At 42.0% G+C, this 23106-nt stretch overlaps 1 protein-coding gene across 4 annotated transcripts in view; it reads right to left on the reverse strand.

Moving 5' to 3' along the window:
- Window positions 1-16179, reverse strand: part of LOC137352238 (CTD nuclear envelope phosphatase 1A) — a 43502-nt gene extending 27323 nt beyond the window's left edge. For 2 of the 4 annotated variants that reach the window (XM_068017489.1, XM_068017488.1), the window contains exons 1-8: window positions 16070-16175; window positions 14366-14432; window positions 11503-11621; window positions 8001-8072; window positions 6611-6727; window positions 5482-5593; window positions 2417-2501; window positions 1639-1695 (exon numbers count right to left, since the gene is read on the reverse strand). In XM_068017489.1, the coding sequence (XP_067873590.1) occupies window positions 1639-1695; window positions 2417-2501; window positions 5482-5593; window positions 6611-6727; window positions 8001-8072; window positions 11503-11616 (557 nt within the window). In that variant the 5' untranslated portion in view covers window positions 11617-11621; window positions 14366-14432; window positions 16070-16175. Of the gene's footprint in view, window positions 1-1638; window positions 1696-2416; window positions 2502-5481; window positions 5594-6610; window positions 6728-8000; window positions 8073-11502; window positions 11622-14365; window positions 14433-16069 lie in introns of those variants that run through there. The other 2 variants (XM_068017485.1, XM_068017484.1) reach the window with 2 other exon arrangements.
- Between the last annotated feature and the right edge of the window lie 6927 nt (window positions 16180-23106).

Here is a 23106-nt window from a genome sequence, read left to right on the forward strand (position 1 = left end):
AAAAACTCGTATTTATATTGTGCTCTCTCACATCTATCTGGAAGTCCCCATTGTGCTTCCCATGCAACATATTTCTTGGAAGCACTGTTACTGTAATGTAGACGAATGTGGCAGCCATTTTGCACATTGAAAAGTCTCACAAGCAGCAATGAGGTGAATCAGTAGTTTAATTGTTTTTTGGCACTATTTGTTGGGGAAGGATGTAAACCAGGACATCAGGAGAACACTCTCTTGTGCTCTTTAAATAGCGCCACGGGCTCACAACCTACAGCGGAATTTTATTTGATGGTTTGTCGACAGAGGGAGCACTACCAACTCTACCATTACACTTGTGCAGCAAAAAGCCTTACAATGTGATCTCAGCACAACAGTCTTTCATTCTTTAAGTCATTTGATGCCAAATGGATGTTAGCAAAGCTATTCTCTCAGGAAACATTTAAAAATGAAAAGATTCCCTCCCTGGTCATACTTTATGTGTGAGCCGAGACAATGAGTGTCAGCAGGCCTTTCAACAGTGGACACTTAACACATCCTTCTTTCATTATATATATTATACACACAATTTTCAGTAGCAGTCCCTTCATAGGGGTCAAGAGTAGAAACAGTGTTCATTTTTCCCCTCCTTAGACCACAGGTGCAAGGCTAACTGTAGTACTTCCACAGGTCAGTAATCAAACCTTCTCATCTGCATGGCCCAGTACTATGGTACATGGCTCCTTTACCTATTGAGTCAACAGACAAGTCTGGAAAAAAAGAGAAGAGAAAGCAGGTGGGAGAGAGATGGTCAAATAAAATGCAAGGTAATTGGGGAAATCCTAGTGGAAGTTAACAGGATTTCAACTGAAAGTAACAGTCATTGATTAGAAAAAAATAAGATTTTCGGCAAGATTGAGTTACAATTATAGTTAAACGGCGCTGCTTCAGGGATAAATGAAATGAAGTCATGATACAAAATCATCCATTATTGTACTGGAAATCGGATTTTATTCATTTGATATGCAATTATTAATACTGTTTGAAAAAGCTGAATTGACAGAACTATTCACATTCAGGAGGAGCTTTAAAAAAAAAAATCTAGGCCCAAACAAAGCCTCGTTCTATATTTGCGGTTTAGCACCATTGGCAGGCTCAGGCTTGGGATCACTTTTCCTGGTCAAACTGCTGAGTGAAAAGTTGGCATCGTGTAGAAGGACGGAGCAGATAAAAAAAAACTTGGCTCCCTTTCAATGGGAAGCAGCCTGGTCACCTTGTTACTTATAAACTGATAATTAATTCTCGTGGGTCTTTTTTTTTACATAATCAAATGTTAAAAGGTAGAACACACTTCAAAAGAAAAACTTCTACTCAGACAACTGAGCGAAGTTCAGCTCAAAAATACCATTTTATAAACAAAAAAAAAGATATATTAAAATGCATTAGAAGATGCACCATTTCAGCACTGATTTGAACGCATTTAACATTCACATGTATATCTGTCCACGCAGAAGTAAACAGTCTTGACTATCTACTGAGTTTATGTCACTTCATGCATACTCAGAACCCCTCCCTGGAGTGCAGGTTTTACAATGTTCAAAGTACAAGAGGACACAGCATGAACTGTCAACAAGGGTACATCAGAAAAACCTAATTCAACTTCACCATAGTCTATGTTGGTGGAGATTCCGACTGAGGACAGACCGTACATCCGATGTAAACCTGAAGGGAAGAGAAACAACAAAAAGAAAAATCTTAATTTGGAGCATAACTGACTTTTATTTTTACACCTTCCAACCCCTCCTGTTATTTTCTCAGTCTCCCTCAGATGAGACAGACTCTTGCTAAGCCACAACTCTGTAGATGCCAACAGCCCTTTGGCACCCCTCTCTATTTCATGAGAGCCCAAACAATTGATTCCGATAGGCTATATGACCACAGAGGGAGGCAGGGGGTCCTATGGTATGGGTTACTGGATAATATTCAGCAGCAAGAAATTCATAACTAGAAGGATATACTGATAAAGCTAGATGTAGCAAGGTGGGAGAAGAAGATTTGTGTGGAGCATAAATACCAGCATAGAACTAAATGAAAGCAAAATACTGCCAATTCTGGAAATCGGAAATAAAATACACAGCAAATGCTGGAAATATTCAGGGCAGGGAGCATCTGTGGAGAGAGCAAAAGAGTTAACCTGAACTGTAGCCACTAAACTACTGAAGCAAGATACATACTTTATTAGAACTCAAAGAATGAGAGAGAGAGAGGGGGACACACAATGTTTTAAATTGTGAGGGGCCAGAATTCTTTGGACCCATTCTTGTCAAGCCATTTGAATATATTCACAATTGTTAAATAACGCTTGAAGTTAAAACCCATCAAGCTTGGGCAGCATGAGAAACTCACAAAGCATCCTGTACTTGGTAATTCATGATCAACTTACCTTAATGCATCAAGCATAGGTAACAGGTTTAATAAAGCTGTATCCCCAGGATCACTGAACCAAGACTTTATAGGAATAGCATTATCTGTGTGGGATGGGGAAAAGCAAACAGACAAGATTAACACAACTTTCCAAGGAAACACTACACAAGAAAAAGACCAGCCTATGTCTTCTCTGTCTTGTCTGACAGATTATTCCAGGCAATCACCACCTTTTGCTATCTGATCTAAATGTGCTTTTCTCTTTAATGTTTATAACCTCCAGTCCTACTAGCCTGTCTTACTTTAAAATAAGCAGACATTGTTCATATGAAGTCGGACGATGCGCTGTTTACAATAAAAGACATCATACTGTCCAATTCAAAAAAAGACACCACTCCGCTGTCAAGATGCTCTCTGATTAATGTGGCTCATCTCCTTATGGCTGCAAAGCCTAATTGGTGAAGCAGGTTTACTGATTGGCAGATGCTTGTATATTTGTGGCTCCATCTAAAAGAAAATCAAGTATGAAATGACTACCCTTAACCATCTTAAATGTGGACTTGTCTCAAAACTTATTTATATTCAAGATTTACTTCAGCTATGCCACTTAATATTTTACACACTTCAATAAAAGGCTCCCCTGACTTCCTTCTCTCGAGGATGTAGAGATTGAGTTTATTAAAATCTTGCCTCATAGCTCACCCACCTTTGCACCTTGGAATGATTTTCACCGCGCTTTGAAAGGAACGCTCTCTGCTAGGAAAAAAAATTTACATCAAAGAAAACAAAAAAACCGAAGCGGGTGTGCAGTGAAGAACCAATTAATGAGACATTCCAATAACCAACTCTGTCAAGGTGGACACCAGTGGCCGGTGCACTTCATATAATTCACATGAGGATTGTACAAGGGGGGGGGGGGGGGGGGGGGGGAGAAATAGTAGGCCATTCAGCACCTTGGGCCTGCTCAACAATTCCGTTAGATGATAGCTTATCTGTACCTCAACTCCATTCTCCTGCCTTTGCTACACATCTGCAAATATCTCCATATTGAAAGCTCCAATTCACCAAGCATTCACAGGCTTTTGGTAGAGTTCCAAATTTCTACTGCTGTGCGTAAATAAAAGTGCTTCCTGATTTCGCTCCCAAATAGTTCAGCTCTAGTTCTAAGATTCTGTCCCTTTGTTCTCAACAGAGTAAACAGTTTTTCTCTATCTACCCTATCAAATCCTCTTAACACCTCACCAAATCAGCCCTCAATCTCCTATACTCAAATCCTAACAGCACTGTGGGTGTACCTACCACACATGGACTGCAGCAGTTCAAGAAGGCAGCTCACCTCTACCTTCTCAAGGGCAATCAGGGATGGGCAATAAATGCTGGCCTGGCCAGTGACACCCACATCCCACGAATGAGTTTTTTTTAAATTTAAGGAAATACAAGCCAGGTTTATAGAAACATAGAAAATAGGAGCAGGAGTAAGCCATTTGGCCCTTTGAGCCCGCTCCGCCATTCATTATGATCATGGCTGATCATCCAACTCAGTAGCTTGTTCCCACTTTTGCCCCATACCCTTTGATCCCTTTAGACCCAAGAGCTACATCTAACTCCTTCTTGAAAACATACAATGTTTCGGCCTCAACTGCTTTCTGTGGTAGCAAATTCCACAGGCTCACCACTCTCCGGGTGAAGAAATTTCTCCTCATCTCAGTCCTGAAAGGTTTACCCCGTATCTTAGACTTCGACCCCTGATTCTGGACTCCCCCACCATCGGGAACATCCTTCCTGCATCTACCCTGTCAAGCCCTCTGAGAATTTTATAGGTTTCTATGAGATCCCCCCTCACTCTTCTGAACTCCAGCAAATATAATCCTAACCGACTCAATCTCTCCTCATACGTCAGTCCCACCATCCCAGGAATCAGTCTGGTAAACCTTCGCTGCACTCCCTCTAGAGCAAGAACATCCTTCCTCAGATAAGGAGACCAAAACTGCACACAATATTCCAGGTGTGGCCTCACCAAGGCCCTGTATAATTGCAGCAAGACATCCCTGCTCCTGTACTTGAATCCTCTCGCTATGAAGGCCAACATACCATTTGCCTTTTTTACCGCCCGTTGCACCTGCATGCTTACCTTCAGTGACTGGTGTACGAGAACACCCAGGTCTCGTTGCATATTCCCCTCTCTCAGTTTATATCCGTTCAGATAATATGCAACCTATCCTCCAAGTCTCATTCTGGTGTTTTACCAGGAAATAAGTGTCAGCATACATCTCAGAGTGCAGGCACTTTGGCACAATGTCAAATGTGCTACAGTTAGAGCAGATTACACAGCCTTCAAGAAATAGATGATGGAAGGGTAACAGACTACTTTTGTGTAACAAGCGTATTCTCAGTGCTGTCACCAGGCTCACTGAATCAATGTTTGGCAGGAAAAGCATATTAAAAAATGCATTTAATGTTCAGCAAAAGATTTCTTCGACAATGTTATATGTCCTCTAATGAAGCTTCCAAGTACAGATTCTAATTTACTGCTGAGGGATTTTCAAAGCTTAAGTAGACATAATACCGAAATCTCACATGCCCATTACATCTCAGAGTCAGAGTCATTTACAGCATAGGAGGAGCCCACGTCAGCTATCCGTGGAGCAATCCAGTCAGTCCCACTCCCTTGCTCGATCCCCGTTTATTTTCTTCTAGTGTCCATCCAATTTCCTTCAATCATTGATCGTCTCTGCTTCCATCACCCTTGTGGGCAGTGAGTTCCAGGTCATTAAATTACCAAACCTGTAGTATAATTTTCTCATTCAAATATATTACATTTTACTGAAATCCCAATAACAACGTGGTCACAGCAGGGAGAAAAAGGTAAAAATGATTGAAGAGTTAGAAAGCAACAATCATCCATTATTGAGTATATTCAGGCTGAGATCGACAGATTTTTGATCTCTCAACGAATCAAGGAATATAGGGAGTGGGTGGGAAAGGGGAGTTGAGGCAGATGATCAGCTGTGATCGTACTGAATAGCGGAGCAGGCTCGAGGGCTCTGTCTAGTCTATTTCTGCATCTATTTCTTATGTTCTTACCTGGGTGCCCCCTGTATGCACTTGGCGAATTATCTAATATTACAATACTGGAGAGGTCACTGTGAATGGCTGCAAGGTCTTTCACATAGCTGCCCAATTCAAGTGTACAGTGCTGAGGAAAGAAATATACAACAGTAAGGTACAAAACTTCTATCAGATTAGTAGAACAAGAATAGACAACATACAAGCCGATTCTTTTTCCCCCATCTTTTCCACCTATTTTCTCTGCTCCACTCATGAAGACATCAAGGGCCTTGCTGGGCTATGGCTCTACTAGCATCATGTCGTACCTCACCCAAGTGAGCATCATTCATTATCAGCATGTTGAATAGCAATTCATTATTCCACCATTGAGGCATCACAGAAACGTGATCTTGTCCCAACAGTTGAACATGCACTTCCAGCTGATGGATGGGCAAAAGAGGCTAGGTTAACTTTTCTCCTCTCTAACCCAGGGGCACTTACATCAATGGTATTGCCCATACTGCCATGCCTACCAGGTTCAGCTAAATCAACATAGATTAGAGCCCAAACTGGGTAATTCTCAGGTCTGTTAGCCACCTCTGGGAGGTGGGGGTAAAGATGTACTAATATTTCCATTCTCCTCCTCGTAGCAGTGCCTGCCCAGGATCACAAATTTTAACAGCAATTAAATAGGGAGAAGAGGGGGAAAATATCCCCTCCAAAGTCAGTATTGCTCCCTTTACATCGTGGGGACAACATCTAATGCAAAGAAGTGAGCAAGAAGTTTTCTTACAACAATCATCCATCCAGAGTCTGGATTATTGTTGCGATTTTAGCACAGTGAGAGCAAAATCTTAACACTTTAATATGATTTAGTTTTCTCTCAATGTATGGAACAAAATAAGAGCTGTAATAAACTTTTAAAAAAAAGATAGATGAACCCCAGTTTGCATAAAATCAGAATATCTGGGGATGGGGTAGAGAGAGAGCAAGTGAGCACGAGAGGAGAGCGAGAGCACAAACACGACATAACGAATGAAAGAGCAAGGGAAAACACACGAGAGCAGACAGAAAAGAGAAATTATATCAAACTTCACTCACGAGACAATGTTTCAGACATCTCACTACACTCTGCGCTGGTTACGGAGGATCTGCTGTTCCGTACCTGTCTGTAGTATCGTCGGTTTAATATTTTCTTGTTGTCGTCTAGTTTGTCTGCTACAGCTGCACCATAGATCTCCATACTAGCGGTGAAAATCACCAACTCATACCACTTGCTGGCCTGACAAAAAACACAAAGCCACAGCTGATTACCGTGGAATAATGCACTATTTATTTTAAATAAAACCCTCATTTATTTATTTAAATGGTAGAAAAATGAAACAAATTTGACACTGATGCAGATTAAAGCTTCAAGGTCCCTGGAATGTGCCTCAGCAGCACAATGATACTTCAAGTCAATGTAATATCTCAGAGACAGCTAATTATTAAAAAAAAAACCAGAAGCTTACCATGAGTAACATTTTTAAAATAACAGCTAACGTGCAAAGGCACAGAATAGGAAGGAGAACTAGACGGAGTATAGGAAAAGCATCATGACGCACAGGAGCTTCTTGTGCACTGCATTTATGTGCAGCCAGTTGACGACAACAACTTGGATTTACATAGCACCTGGATCATAGTAAAACATCCCAAAGCACATCATGGGAGTTTTATCAGCCAGTAAGCTGTAAATGTATCAAAAGCGCAGACTCGAGAGTCCACAGCAAATCATTTCTGTTTGAGGATGCAAAACTGCAGAACTGCACCTTAAAACACAGAAAAAAAAACTAATTGGCTGTCCTACTTCTTGAAGGGCCGATCCCCAGTTTACTTCATTATCGAATTCATTACTTGCAGTGTTGGGCCACATTGACCTTGAAGGTCCCTAATTCAATCCTGGTTTGGGCTGAGTTAATTGATTTCATTCAAGAAAACAGTGGGCTTACTACAACTAGCCTTGCAGCCCTAAAGATAGGAATAAAACAGCAGAAATATTCAAACCATCCAGAGCGCCTGGTCCCCATGCTATCTGGGGACCTCAGAGAAAGTTTGCATGCGTGGAGGCTAGGATAGGATCAAGGTCGACTTTGATGCCCCCTGCAGTCAAATAGACTCGCCTGAGACTCAATGACCACCTGAGTGAAGTACTAGAAGGAACCTTTGCCCAATGAACCTCATCCCAAGCTTTAAAGTCACTGTGCCGTTCCCTTGGAACCAAACAGCTGCATGACTCATTATCCTTGGACCAACATCCCAGCACGTTGTAGTGCTCACTGAATCATACCCAAGCATGTCAGTGGCTCGGAGATGAGAGAAAAATAAAAATGGATCATAGTCATTCATCCCTCTTCCCTTTATCAGACACAACAATTTACACAGATCCATGCATCTAAATGGTTTTGCTGTCTGTGCTCGTAACTGATAAAATTTCCTTCCTGTTACAAACATTAGTACATTTTTGTTTTTAAGTGGGTTAGGGCTTTAAAATTCATAATGTATTTCAACTAACTCACCACTTCTAGAAAGAAGTCCACATGAGGCCTTTTATGTACAAAAAATCTGATTGGATGTCTGTCGACAAGTACCTGAACAGAGAGAGTGAGTGCATTATTAAAATATAAGCTCAGTCATTGAGTATATTCAAGATAGAGATCGATAGATTTCTAGATATTAAAGATATCAAGGGTATGTGATAGTGTGGGAAAATGGCTTTGAGGTAGATCAGCCATGATCTAGTTGAATGGCAGAACAGGCCTGAGGGGCTGAATGGCCTACTCCTGCTCCCATTTCCTATGTTCCTAACCTGAACACACAGCACATAACATTCACCGCAAGAGCTCCGTGCCCAAGTTTAAAACTAAAACCCAATTCAAGTGTAACTTGCAACACTCCAAGTTAACTCAATTTATTGTGAGGCTTACTAAAAAAGGAATCACACTTAACCTCACACGGCTATGTGAAAGAAGCTTCTAGTCATCTTTTAGTCATCTCAACTACTCCCACCATTTATGACAGATCTGTTAAGCACCAGTATTTCACCTGACCATTGTTTAGAAGAGAAAGAATATGTATTTAATCTGTACTTATCTCTCTCAGGAGATCTAGAGTCTTCATAATTATTTCTGCAATGCTTCCCTTCTATAATCCAGGTATGTGCAGCAGCCCTTGTTGGTTCAACTTTTATCTATTTAATCGTACTGAAAACATCTCTAGCAATGGCCTCTGTCCATTCCCACACCATCACCTCAGGAAGTCCCCATTCTTTGTCCCCTCTTCCTCACATACATGGCATCGCTTGGCAGCACCACCCAAAACCACATGGTTAATCTTTTACGTGCAGTGGTATCCACCTCCATTTTCTCCATCCTTTGCTGCTTCCATGCCACCAGACCACTTGCCCAACCTTCAGTCTTGGATGAGCGGTAATTTTCTCCTGCTAAATATCAAGATCAAAGTCTAATCTTTGATCCCCACCACAAACTCCATACTCTCATCACCAACTTCCATCCTTCACCCTCCTTAAACTGCAGCTTATCCAAAACACTACTACTTATATACCATCCATCCCACATCAAGTCAGGTTAGACCTTACTGATCTAAACTGACCCCTGATCCACAAATTTAAAATTCTCATGCTCACATTTAAATCCCATATAGCCTCGCCCCTCTTCAGCTGTGTAACCTCCTCTAGCACTACATCCCCTGCCTCCAAACCCTGTTCCTCAGACTCTAGTACACTCCTTCTCCTGCCAGTGGCAACTATGCCTTCAGTCACCTAAGCCCCACACTCTGGAGTTCCCTCCTTAAACCCTTTTGTTTCTGCATTTCCATTTCCAAGTTCCTGCTTAAAACCCACCTCTGACTAAGATTTTGGTCAAGCCTCATAATCTCTTCTTTGGCTCAGTCATTTCTCATATACCTCTGAAGTGCCATGGAAGATTTTTCTGTATTAAAGATGCCACCTAAATATACATTGCTGGTCTGAAGTGCAGCTGCATATTATTTGGACAAAGTTTGTGCTTCAAAATGTTTTCTCTAGACAATGCAAATTTGAAAATACAAAATCTAAATGTTATTGCTGAGCGTTTTTCATGTCATGAAAAAAATCACATGCCCACAATAACCCATCATTCAAATCCACAACTCCTGGTGGTATTGTATCGTTTTTGAGTTGATTGCTCTTTCCCAGGAGAAAAACTGACTTTCCACTGTTCATGGGGATGGAGGATAGGAAACATTTGTTGTTGGTGGTTAACACTTAAATCCAAACGCATTGTTGAGCATCAACTTCCTGTCCTCCAGTCAAGTAATGGATCTCCAGAGCAGTTCACAAATGGTGGGCAAAGTAAATCTTTAAATATATGTTTTATAACTTGACTGTTTTCTTGTTTGGGTAGGGAGTTGATTTATCTACAATGATTGGCTTCTTGAAGTTTAAAGAAAAACTCAGTTTCAAAAAAAAAAATGGCAGGCAACAATAGCTTAAGGTCTGGAGCTGGTCACTTGCTGCTGGCACTAAGCCTCCAAGAGCCCATTGAAAATCCAGGTTGAGAGATGGACTGTGGTTAATGGGGAGAGGCTATATGTTTCATTTAGGTTTTAACGCTGCGTCTGCAATTAAGGCTGTAATAAAGAGTTTGAAGGACTTTTGTAACACACTTCCTAGGTGTGCCTCCTGCTCTTGGCTGTGCAAAGGGTTTGTAGCTGCAGATAAAACAAATTTTCTATTGGCTCAATGAAGAATTCAAATCATTTAGACCATGCAAGTTTTTTTTAAAACTCAAGTGTCAATCAACTCCAAACCAAACAAAAAAAGTCAATTTAAAGAACATATTTTTTTTTGGATAAGTAGTAATGGTTTGTATAATGGTGTTACAGGCCATTTTCTTAATGTAACATTTTTACAGCATTGTTGTACCAGTTAAATGTTTCAGCCCGTGCAGGCCAGCAGTAGGCTTTGAAACATGCATAGACTTCCAGCTAACCAATCTGAAATTACAGCCACAACTTTTGAACAACTGTGTAACCCCGCATGCGCGTGGGTGTTTGTCAACGCTATTGCTCTGAATCCATCTCGTATTACTAAACAGCTCATTCCAGCATATCCGCAGCCTCAGTGCTGGAAACATTCCTGCAACATTTTAAAAAGGGTGAGATTCATACTGAGAACTATTCTACACAGGAGCTCCCTAACTGAATCAACTATTTCAGCTTGACAGTTAAGCTTAATGCAGAACCAATACCTGCACAGAATGTTTGAAACTATTTTTATTTCAAATAACCTATTTACGCTAGTTGCCGGTTGCCCTTTTCCCACACCAAATATATGAACCATCCTCTAAAGACATGTTGTTTCACCCTTCTCCCTTTAAATTTCCTTGACCTTCACACCAGTTGCTGCTAATTTGTCCCCGACCTTCAGACAATGTCAATTTGAGCCATGTGCGTGTGTACCGGTTACCTTTCCTGTTGATTTGCCACTTCCCTCCAGGCAGGACAAACTTGCTTCTACCACTCCACGTTCCCACAAGCAGAACCTGACCACAGACATTCATCTTACCATCTACCTCAGGCCACACCAAAGCATCACGTCACCTTGCTTGGCTCACAGCTCACCAAAATCCCATCTAATCTTCAATAGTCGCTTGATCTGGCTGTTAGGAGCAACAGGCGATTCTGTTGGTGTCAAATGAAACCACGAGGGTGGGCAGGAGGAACTAATCCTGGACTTTTTTGCAAAAACATTAACAGGCAGTCTGCCAGTACAGACAGACTGTTTCAAATACCATGTGGTATTGATTGAATCATTCATTTTGACACACTGAATTACACTACACGAATAACTGCCTCAAGGGTCTGACCACTACCATATCCCATTGAAAACCACCCAAAAAAGAAACAGGGCAGTACAGCACCAGACCCACATTTAAACAGGGTTATGTGTACATGAATATCTATTTCAAATCAGAACTCAAACAAAGGCGAAGATAATTTTGCCCAGTGTCACCGTCTCACCTTTAGCATGAAATCTGGTGGTGTGCCCGGCCTCACTGTTGGTTTCAACACTCCATCATGATGCGAATGGATTAATGTTTCATCTAAATCTAAAACTAGGATTTTCCTTTTCATTTGATCTGCAAAGATAGAGGGAGGAAAAGGAGGAATGAAAATTTAATAGACATTTAAGGCTTAGGTTGATGTCAATGCAGCATCATGGTGCTCCTTTGACCAATAAAATCACAGATGCAAGAGTAATGACATGTCTGAACTTCAAACAGACCAGAGACAACCTATCCTTCAACAAATCAGATTCCAGGACTATGCTCGCAGGGACCAATCAGATCCAACAATATCTAGACCGTGTATAACCAACCACATTCTGGAAATTCGGCGTACAGCCATTAGCAATGTGCTTTGCATCCCCCTCCAAGCTCCTAAAATGAAATTTATGAAAAATTCAATAAATTCACAAAAAGCATAAACCTCCCCTCTTCATTGATCATCTTCTCCCTTTTCTTAACCCAAAACAGCCAAAATCTACAGTTGTCGGATATATTCACCCCAGTAGCAGACAGCACACTTACCCACAGCCCTGTACCATAGGATCTGACCCAAATCACAACCAAGTTCCAAAACACATCATGAGGAACTAAAATGTGTAAATTTTGTGTCTCTTTACCCCTGTTTCTCACCTCAACCTGTCTTACCACCTTTCAGCTATTAATAATTACTTCCATTGCACCCACAGTTTCTCCTATTTATTGTCCTCGTACTTCAATCTACAAGTGCAGGCTGTTGTGAACCTTTACAGCTCGTCAACGGAGCCCCTAAACTTTCACTGATCAATATACCAGAGAACAGAATTAACCCCTCAGCGTGCCACAGACCAGTTCACTCATCCAGGTTTACTCTTTCCCTTATGATAGAACTAATATTTTCCTTCATTGGCTGGCCCTTTTTATGTTGTAATGTAAAATTCCTGACTGCAGCAATCTTAACTTTTAATTGGCTATAAGCAGGACCCAAAGTGCAGGTTGTTTGCTAATACATAAAGGGAAGTTCTTATCTCTGAAATTGCAGCCAGGGGAAAGCAACCATGAAGATTTACAAGTTAATTTATTTAAGACAAAAAGAAAGTTTGGAAAAGGTTAATTGAGTGGAACAAAGTGAAATTAAAATTAAACAAGATGGGAAAATGAGAATGGGTGGGAGGGAGGGAGGGGAAAGGGACAACATGACAAATTAAGTTCTTTTAAAAAGAAGATTTTTGTATTATTACAGTAATAATCTATTCCCAATACTGGCATTAGCATTTGTTCAGTGCTTGATCCGAAAATTGATAAAAACCAGACAGCCTAAGGAAACCATCATTCACTGGCTACAGCAGCCTAAATGATTAGCAAATCAAAAACACATTTTGCAGTAGCTTACTTAAAAAAAAAGTTCACTTTCAGCTGAAATCCTCCTACCACACGCTCAGGACTCGAGAGGATTATGGACTAAAGTAGTACTGTAATTGACAACTAAGATAGAAAGTCAGACAAAATCCTACATGTTCACCACATTCCCCACTGCCTTGAGTCAATATGCTAATACATTTTTTCCATCACTGGAGGAACACAGTAAACTTTTTCAACTACAACTGCTCAAAAGATATTATTTGACAATTAAAAAAAAAAGTTTCCCAGTACCGAGGGTCCCCTGATAGCTCTGAACAAATGCCCCATCTCCTGTGCATTGATCTATGCAGAACAGCAAGGCCCTAGATCAAACCCTTGCCTGTGTCAAGTTAGGTGACCTTATCCACAGTGGTAGGGGCGATATAATAGGTCTCATTGCTTCTGGGTTGGGGCAAGTCGAAGCAAAGCAAAGAAAAATGTATAAAATAACACAAATGTTGTGTCTAGCATATGCTTTGTCAGACATGCACCAGATGTCAGAAAAAAAACTTGATCATTTAAACGTTAGATTCTTCTGACCTGTAGCCTGAAACGTACAAACATTTCCCAGACTGCACAGTTCCTCCAAATAGTTAAAGTAATTAACCAGAGATGCAGGTTACTTAATCAGACTCTCCTCAAGGCCTCTTGGGAAGCCATTAGATTGGGAGCTGCTGCGCACACTTCCTAACACGGGTCACTGACCAGTAGTCACAAATGGAAATTCCCCCTGATTTGACCCCCCACCACCACCACCCCCAACAACCCAGGGAGGCCAAACTCCATTGTTGCATCTGAAGTACCACAAGGATCCACTAGTTTGAAGAGAAATCAGCCAGGCACCCCACCCCACCCCAGCTCCACAACTAGGGACCTCCTGCTGAAAACTGCATATGTTTGGATGTTGGGTGAGCAACAGATCAGTTAGGCCCAGCTTAATAGCCTGCCCAAACTTATCCCCTACACTCACAAACAGCCCAAGTATCTAACAGACAGAATGGAGGGGCAGGGAGGCCTACAGACAGATCTAGGAGACAGACATATTCCATCACTTTAGTCATGATCAAAGTACATGGAAGTGCACACAATCCTCAATGTATGCAAACGTATGACAACCTGTAGCATGCTACAAATACAACATGCTCAGGTACAATCTTCCTCTGCAAGCTGTCAACAGACATAATCAAGCAGTGAAAAGGTCACAGTTCCCAGCTGACAGCGGAAGCATCTCTCATGCTCTCTCTTTTTCATACAACTGAACTGGAGACCTATGGACTGCTGAGATCTGTGGTGCTCCTGCCAAAAGTCTCAAGTTACACTGAAAATTCAGAGAATTTTAAAATTTGGTTGTTATTGGACGTCACAATCTATGCAGGCACTGAAAACGATTAATTTGTGCTGTACAAAAGGCGTCATTAGATCACAGGATTAGTACTTACTTATTCTGACGCGGGAAAGAGGAGATAGAGGCAGAATGTCATATCGAACTGTCTGGTATTGGATGATCTACAAAACAAAACATTTTTTTTTAAAAAAAACATTAGGCCAAGATTTCCTCCCGAACTCAGAGAAGGTAATGTCGAAGCTGGATGTTGTGGGGCCCCTCTGGTTTTGTATTCACTCACTCCTTGCCAGAATAGGCACATTCACTAACGTTCAAGATTGCTGAACCCATTAGGAAAGCCCAGTAGTGATGTGGAAGGCCTCAATGCAAAAATGCTTTCCAACAGGAAGGACAAGTGTCGTTACAGGTTAAAACAAGATGGACTGAGATCGAAGGATGCCCCATTAGGGGCAATGCAGTTAACTTATGGCTGGATACCAATACTGCAGATTTTCTGCAGCTGCTTCCAGTGTGGATTTGGATCACTCCTTCTTTCTCCATTGCTTACTTGCCTTTCCATGCTTCCATTGGGAAGCCATTAGAACAGGGGCTATGGCAGTAAAACCCAAACCTGTCCTCTTCAAGCTTCCACACACCCATGCAAGGGTTACTGAATAGCGATCACGATGGGAACTTCATCCCCTCCATAGCCTCAGGACCCAAGGCCAATTCTAGCAACCCCAACGAGATCAGCTCAATTCAGCAGACTAGGGACAAATCCTGGTCTGTGCGACTCAGCATCAAACGATGCAGCCCACTTCTCAATGCATCACACACTCTTGATAACACTCCACATGTAGCTTACGTTCATTGTTGTTAACACCCATCTCCTACAGATTGTCCTAAAATAGCCAAAATGACTGGTTGCTGCTTTGCAGCTGCTGCCCTGTGCATCACTGCAGCCATTTTTAGATTTTTAAAATAATATTTTTGCTAAAGAGCTTTTTGTCTAATGTGCCTGGTTACACTTACTTTCCAAACCGGAACGGCTCCACAATTGTTCAGAATCCATTTCCAGACGTGCAGTTGAATCTGAACTGAGCTGGGCCACAACAGATGTAACCCATGGTTTGATTCCAGCTCCAAAGCTACCCAACTGCAGTGCAAGTGCAGGATTCCACATCTTGTACCCCAGATTGCATCATACATCAGTAATGAGTAGAGCTGTATATCTTGCATATGCTGTGGAGTCAGTCACGTCAGGGAGCCAATCCGATTCACTCCACATGATATTAAGAAACGACTGAAGGCACTGGATACTGCAAAAGCTATGGGCCCGGACAATATTCCAGCCTGAGTACTGAAGACCTGTGCTCCAGAACTTGCCACGCCCCTAGCCAAGATGTTCCAGTACAGCTATAACACTGGCATCTACCCGGCAATGTGGAAAATTGCCCAGGTATGTCCTATACTCAGAAAGCAGGACAAGTACTACCCGGCCAATTACTGCCCCATCAGTCTACTCTCAATCATCAGTAAAGTGGTGGAAGATGTCATCAACAGTGCTATTAAGCAGCACTCACTTAGCAATAACCTGCTCAGTGACGCTCAGTTTGGGTTCCACCAAGGCCACTCAGCTCCTGACCTCATTACAGCCCTGGTTCAAATATGGACAAAAGAGCTGAACTCAAGAGGTGAGGAGAGAGTGACTGCCCTTGATATCAAGGCAGCATTTGATCAAGTATGGCATCAAGGAGTCCTAGTAAAACTAAAGGCAATGGGAATCAGGGGGAAAACTCTCTGCTGGTTGGAGTCATACCTAGCGCAAAGGAAGATGGTTGTGATTGTTGGAGGTCAATCATCTCAGCTCCAGGACATCACTGCAGGAGTTCCTCGGGGTAGTGTCCTCGGCCCAACCATCTTCAGCTGCTTCATCAATAACCTTCCTTCAATCATAAAGTCAGAAGTGAGGATGTTTGCACAACGTTCAGCACCATTCATGACTCCTTAGATACTGAAGCAGTGTAGAAATGCAGCAAGACCTGGACAATATCCAGGCTTGGGCTGATAAGTGGCAAGTAACATTTGTGCCACACAAGTGCCAGGCAATGACCATATCCAACAAAAGAGAATCTAACCATCTCCCCATCACATTCAATGGTATTATGATCGCTGAATCCCTCACCAACAACATCCTAGGGGTTACCATTGACCAGAAACAGAACTGGAATAGCCATGTAAATACAGTGGCTATAAGAGCAGGTCAGAGGCTAGGAATCCTGTGGTGAGGAACGCTCCTCCTGACTCTCCAAAACCTGTCCACGATCTACAAGGCACAAGTCAGGAGTGTGATGGAATATTCTCCACTTGCCTGGATGGGTGCAGCTCCAACATTCAAGAAGCTCGACACCATCCAGGACAAAGCAGCCCGCTTGATTGACACCCCAGCCACAAACATTCACTCCTTCCACCACCGACACACAGTGGCAGCAGTGCGTACAATCTACAAGATGCACTGCAGCAACGCACCAAGGCTCCTTAGACAGCACCTTCTAAACCCACGATCTCTATCAACTAGAAGGAGAAGGGCAGCAAATTCAGGGGAACACCACCACCTGCAAGTTCCCCTCCAAGGCACACACCATCCTGACTTGGAACTATATCGTCATTCCTTTGCCGCTGGGTCAAAATCCTGTAACTCCCTTCCTAACACTGTGGGTGTACCGACCTCATATGGAACGCAGATATCCAAGGCGGCAGCTCGCCACCACCTTCTCAAGGGCAATTAGGGACAGACATTAAATGCTGGCCTAGCCAGTGATACCCACATCCCATGAATGAATAAAGAGACCCTGTGAAATTTATCGATAAATGTTATACTGAACGTTATACTGTAGCGTCTTGCATTGCTTTGAAACTCCAGGATCTTTTGACTGTACTGAACTTCACATCGAAAACAGAAGATGCTAATAACATGGGCAGAGAACGTCTACCTCCTTTCAGCATACTCGGTGAGACAAGGCAATGTACCGTGAATATCACGTCAAAGATTCCATAAGACAATCCATCAGGGTCACAAATTCCAGTGCACATGCCAAGCACAGGTGTGGTTTCTTTTTATATTTTTCTTTCAAGGGGTCCCTAGAAGAGGAAGCACTGATCATTTCAAACGCTGAAATGTAATTTCAGCCACCTCCCTCTCTCAACACTTAGCATCCAGAGAGAAACTAGCTTGCAAAAAAAGGAGCAAAGCAGAATGGAGACATTTAAAAAAAAAACTACTTTAGCCATAATGCATTTCTTACTTAAAGCCAGAATCTTTTTACCCTACTTTATTTTCCCTTCCAATATTGTCAACCTCTTGAAAGTGCTGTCGCACACTGGATATACACCCATTGCTACAAGGGGACTCTTTTGGCACCTGATCTAAGCTGCTGTTCTTCCTACGTTACACCTCCACTCACTGGGTGGGCCTTTTGATTCGGAGGATGACCACAGCCCAGCTCAATCTGGCCCTCAAATGCACCTTCAAGCAGGAGGTCAGTCAGCAGGGGGAAACCTGGCTGATTTTCCATCTTAGCCAAGGAAGCCAATTCTAGCAGAAATCAGCTAACTCAGCGCAGACCATGGATCAAAATGAGAATAGCCAATGAGCAGTGGTCGAGGACTTGGTGAATTCTGGACCTCTGATCAATCATCCCTATCATCACTGCTGAGCTAACTGAACAGGAATTTAGAAGTATTGTGTCCTACTGGGCTGAATATCAATCCCCCTTCACACAATTACAGCTCCATTCTTATAGCTCGTGGGTGAACCTAAAAGTTCCTAACAACTTCCTCCTGATACAAGATGGTGGCACAGAGCTTATCTCTGGTAAACTGAGCACCAAGAATACATACACCAAAATGAAATGGAATTGGCCTCCCTGCTCAGAATGTTACATCAATGAGGAAGTTAATCTTCAAATGTCAGCTTAATTTGAGCAGCACTAGTATCCTTTGTCCTTTCACAGTTAAATGCCTCAGCAGATCATGCAGAGGTAACTGTAAGCACAGGACTGTTCTCCTAGAGTTGCTGTATGTGGGGGAGCAAAAAGGAGGCATTTCCCCCAACATGGGAAATTATCAAATCTGTACAGAGTCTGTGATAGGGTAGATGGTACATGCTCTTTGGAAGAAAGGGACTTAATGGCCTTTTCCCAACCCTTGCTTTCTTATAACAAACGATGGAAACAGTCACAAAAATCAATGTGGTGCATGTTACGACCAGGTAAGAAAGGTGTCTAGGGGACCCTCTCAGCCTTCACCTGATCTTACCGTAACAGGATTTAATTTTAAACACACCGTGTTTTAGTCCCCCCTTGGTGAACCCTTGTTCATCGCTTTCCAATTATAAGGCAAAAAATCCAGCACAAACAGGCTTCCTTAGGTTTAAAGAAGAAAATTGAAATTTTATTAAACTTAAACTCTAATTCGGTTAACGCCTATGGATACAGGACGCGCCCACGCTAGCATGCATACGCAATAGAAACATGCAAACAGAGACAGAAAAGAGCAGAACAATAAAGTGGAAAGGTTTGAGGCAATATCTGAAGAGTTTTTGTTATGGTTCTTCGAGCTCACTGTAGAGTCCTTGATTGTAGGTAGATCTTGCTTTTTGCTGCGGCCCAGTATTCTTCTTAAACCTTGTCCGCTGTAGGAGACTTTTCTCTCTTGCGGTTCATGTGTCTTCAGTGGATTCAGAGGCTTGAGAGAAAGAGATGGGAGCAGACAGGAGAGATCTTCTCTGTCCAGGAGCAAACAGACACAGAGTTCAAACTGTTTGTACAATTCAGAAAGACCCGGGTTGCCCAGCAGGTTAGTCATGTGACTAACTGGTCTGACGTCTTGGCTCTGTGGATTGTATCATCTTTGCAGGGCCTAGAATGCGCTTCCCTGCCTTCAAAGTCTGGTGCTCAAAGTCCATTGTGGGTTAAATGGATAAGGGAAGTAACCTCTCTTGGCTGGAAGACATTTACATACCAATCGGGACAAGTGTCTAGCAGCCTTTGTAACAGGCCTTCTCTTCATCCCAGCAACAATTTGAAATTTAATGTCCATGACAAAATTAATGTGCCTCATTCTTGGCAGGTGGGAGCCTGCATGACAGAGCAGCTTAAAGTGGAGCCTTGGGATCTTTTATTCCATTAAAGGCACTATATGGAAATAAAAGTTATTGTTACTCGTTTCAAAGGCACTGACTATTGGCAAGTATGGTTCCATGGGCACTGGCAACCCTCCCGAATATCGAGCTCAAGTGATCTCCCATGTGCAATCCAAGACAGCAAGTTGTCAGCAGTCTATTCAACCATTTAGGACATCATAGCCAAGCCCAATTCTGGCTCCGTAAGAGGGCTTCCAGCAAGGGTTACTGAAAAGAAATCATTAATGGGAACCCTGGCTTATTTTTCCTCTCCTTATACCAGGTGTGCTGAGCCCAATTGCAGCGTCCCAACTGTCAATGTGATTGAGATCAGCTAATAAGAGCACTGGTGAGGGATCAAACCTGGATCTTCCTCCGTCAGTATGTCAGTAACACACCAAACATTGCCTTCACCCAAGAAATCATTAGAGGAATTCCAAGAACATGTTTTTTCTCCCCCCACACAAAGTGGTACAGCTTTGTCATTTGCCCAATAATCAAGGCAAACATAATACAATGATAGTACAGCCTTTCTTTCAGAACCTCAATGGAGAAGCTACCATTCTGCCTTAACTCCCATTATACCAACAGTACCAACTGGACTCAATATTGCAGGTTCCTACTGTCACAACCGAGGTGGGCGGAGTGCAGAGTTTATTCTAGTTCCACTTCTCCACGGGTCACAACATATAATTAAATTTTCCCACTTACCGATACAGTCAATCACACACACTATTCCTCGCAGAACAAAGCAACCCAACCAGGTTTCTTTAATAAACAACCAAATTATCAGATTATAAAACAAGTCTTAACCAGTAATGAAGTAAAGCATAAACACACAGATTGAAATATTACAAGTTCCCTTTTTACCTTAGCCATGCACACACCGGTTAACTGGAAAAATAAAAGGGATTTTGGTTTTAGAGCTCTGTTATCAAAAAGAAAGACAAAAAAACACTAAAGTTGAATACTTGCTCATTCTTGAAGAAATAAAGATGACAATGGAAAGACCTTTGTTTTGGTTTGGCGTCCCAATTGTGTATAGATGGCTGTCACTGGAATCGTCCTAGACCAGTTCTTTCCAGGCAATGGTGAAGATCAGTTTGGGTAGGCTTTCCATCAAATGCAGCTACAGACGCTTCAGACAGGCCTTACAGCAGAAATGCGGCAACAGGGGTTTCAGTTCTCACACATTCGATACACAGGGTTTCTTCAAATACAGGAGCAAAGAGGAGACTGGCATACTGGATATGCAGGGTTTCTTTCCAAGAGAGAGAAAAACCAATTGTTTTTTGTAACAATTCAAAGTGAAACCAAAAACATTCCACAAGTCAATCCTCCTGATGTCTATAAATCTTGACACCTCACTGCTCTGTAAACATCTTCTCCAAGTCAAAACAAGCTCCCTGCTAGTATTTCAGCTGAAAACAGGTGCCTTCCAGTATGGGCTTGTTTACAAGCCAAGTCCAGGAAGCCTTTTGGTGACCTCTTTTTTAAAAAAAAGAGGCAAAGTTCAGCATTTCTTCAAGCTTCCAGATGATTCAATGTCCATAATTCAACTGTAAGTCCTTAAAAACATTTGACAAAAAACAAAAGCACTCTCGTAACACGACCCATATTGCCAGTCTATGAAGTTCTAAGCTGCTGCCTGGTGTGAGGAAATAGAAATGCAAAGACAGACTTGAAAAAATTGGGGTTGTTTTCATTAGGACAACCTGCATTTATATAGCACGTATCATAGTAAAACATCCCAAGGTGCTTCACAGGAACGTTATCAAACAAAATTTAACACCATGACACATAGGGAGATATTAGCTCAGGTGACCAAAAACTTGGTCAGAGGTAGGTTTAGGGAGGGAATTCCAGAGCTATGGGGGCTAGGGGCTAGGCAACTGAAGGCATGACCAATGGTGAAGCAATTAAAACTAGCGATGTGCAAGAGACCAGAATTGGAAATCAGAATTGAGTGATTTGACAGATGTTTAAAATTACAAAAGGAATAGAACACATTAGTTGAAACAGACTATTTCCAGTGACAGATCTAGAACAAGGGGACATAGATACAAGTTTAAATACCAGAGATTTCTGGCAAAAATCAATAGAAACACAAAAAAAAATTACAAGCCTGGTTATCCGGCATGCGCCGAACCGGAGAGATGCCAGGTAATTGAAAATTCCAGTTATTCTCCAGTTGTGCTACCAAGGCAATGCAATAGTTTTAATTTTAAGAGAAATGATTACATGCGGAGAACAAGATGATGATGCACAATGCAGAAACCTTGAGGCAGTACAGATTCATAGAATTCTTGAGGAACAGTAAACTTAATGTATTAATTACACTGAAGCATTAGGTGTAGGTGGTGATGGGGAGATAAATCACGATACTGCATTAGCACAACAGCACGAGATGGACTGCTGGCAGCACCAAGATAACTATCGGCAGCATCACTAATTACTGTACAGTAGTGCTGAGAACAATCGGCTGCACTCGGAAAAACTCGGCATTAAGAGAAAAGCCTCGGAAGATTTTGGAAATTCCGGTTGGTAAAGTGCCAGATAACAAAGCTTTTACTATATGCAGATTACGAGGGAGTGGGGAATGTACTCAGATTTAGCGAGTGAGGCAAAGATCGTATCAACATTTAACAGCATGTTAGCTAGGTGGTTGAAGGAAAGAGATACGAGCACTGGGTAGCCACACAGGATAAGGACTGCCTGAGGGAAGGAACAACACTGACTGGTTGAACGGAGCGACCTGTTTCTGTGCTGTAATTTCCATGTAAAACTCCACAGTATTTTTCATATGTTATAACCGACCTGGGTACCTCAAATGGAAAGTATTTGATTTCCCAGCTAACACCCTCATCTCGGAGTTACCTGCAAACAGAGGCAGCTCTGCGAAACGAGTGTGCCTGCAGCATTCTGAAGGCATGACGGTAGTGGAAGCTAAATTTAGCTCAAAGCCCAGCAATTAGAGTAAGTGGCTCAAACAGCAGTACGCTCACAGAATCATTCCACGATGAGCCAAGCTTTCTTTCCCCTTCTCTCTTACTCCTTCGAAGGCAGTAAATGGGGGAATCATCACCTTAAGAAACTGTATAGATATTTGACAATTCACTATACCCTGTATTGTTAATTTGCTTGTTGCAAGGAGCAAATAGTGTACTCTGGTTAATTCAGTCATTTTTGCTTGAAAAAATTCAAAACATCCAGTGATTCAAAGAAAAAAAAAAGAAAAAAATAATTCAAATTAACCATCTGAGTTAAGGGTAGACTATACATTAACACCAAAATCACGTGAGGTAGACAATGAATTTTTTTTTAAATCCAGGTGTGAATTATATTGGAGCTCCCACCCAAAACAGTACCTTATCTGCTTTCAGTTACTGACTGCCCCTTTAGAAATACCCAAATTAACTTCTGATTTCCCCTTTTTAAAAGAAATCTCAGTCATATGACATTAGTGTGAGTACACCTACTCATCTCCCCAACAGAAATTCACTCATTAGTCAGCTTGTTGAACAACAAATTTTGACATTGGTCACAAGTTAAAATGCTAATTCTTGTTATCCAATTTTTCTCCACTCTTCCAGCTGTTTCCTCATGATGCTCACCATTCCACCTACTGCTGCCCACCAACCACCCCCCCCCCCCCCCCCCCCCCACCCCAGTTA

The sequence above is a fragment of the Heterodontus francisci genome, chromosome 37 (genome assembly GCF_036365525.1).
Source record: "Heterodontus francisci isolate sHetFra1 chromosome 37, sHetFra1.hap1, whole genome shotgun sequence".
Classification (NCBI taxonomy): domain Eukaryota; kingdom Metazoa; phylum Chordata; class Chondrichthyes; order Heterodontiformes; family Heterodontidae; genus Heterodontus; species Heterodontus francisci.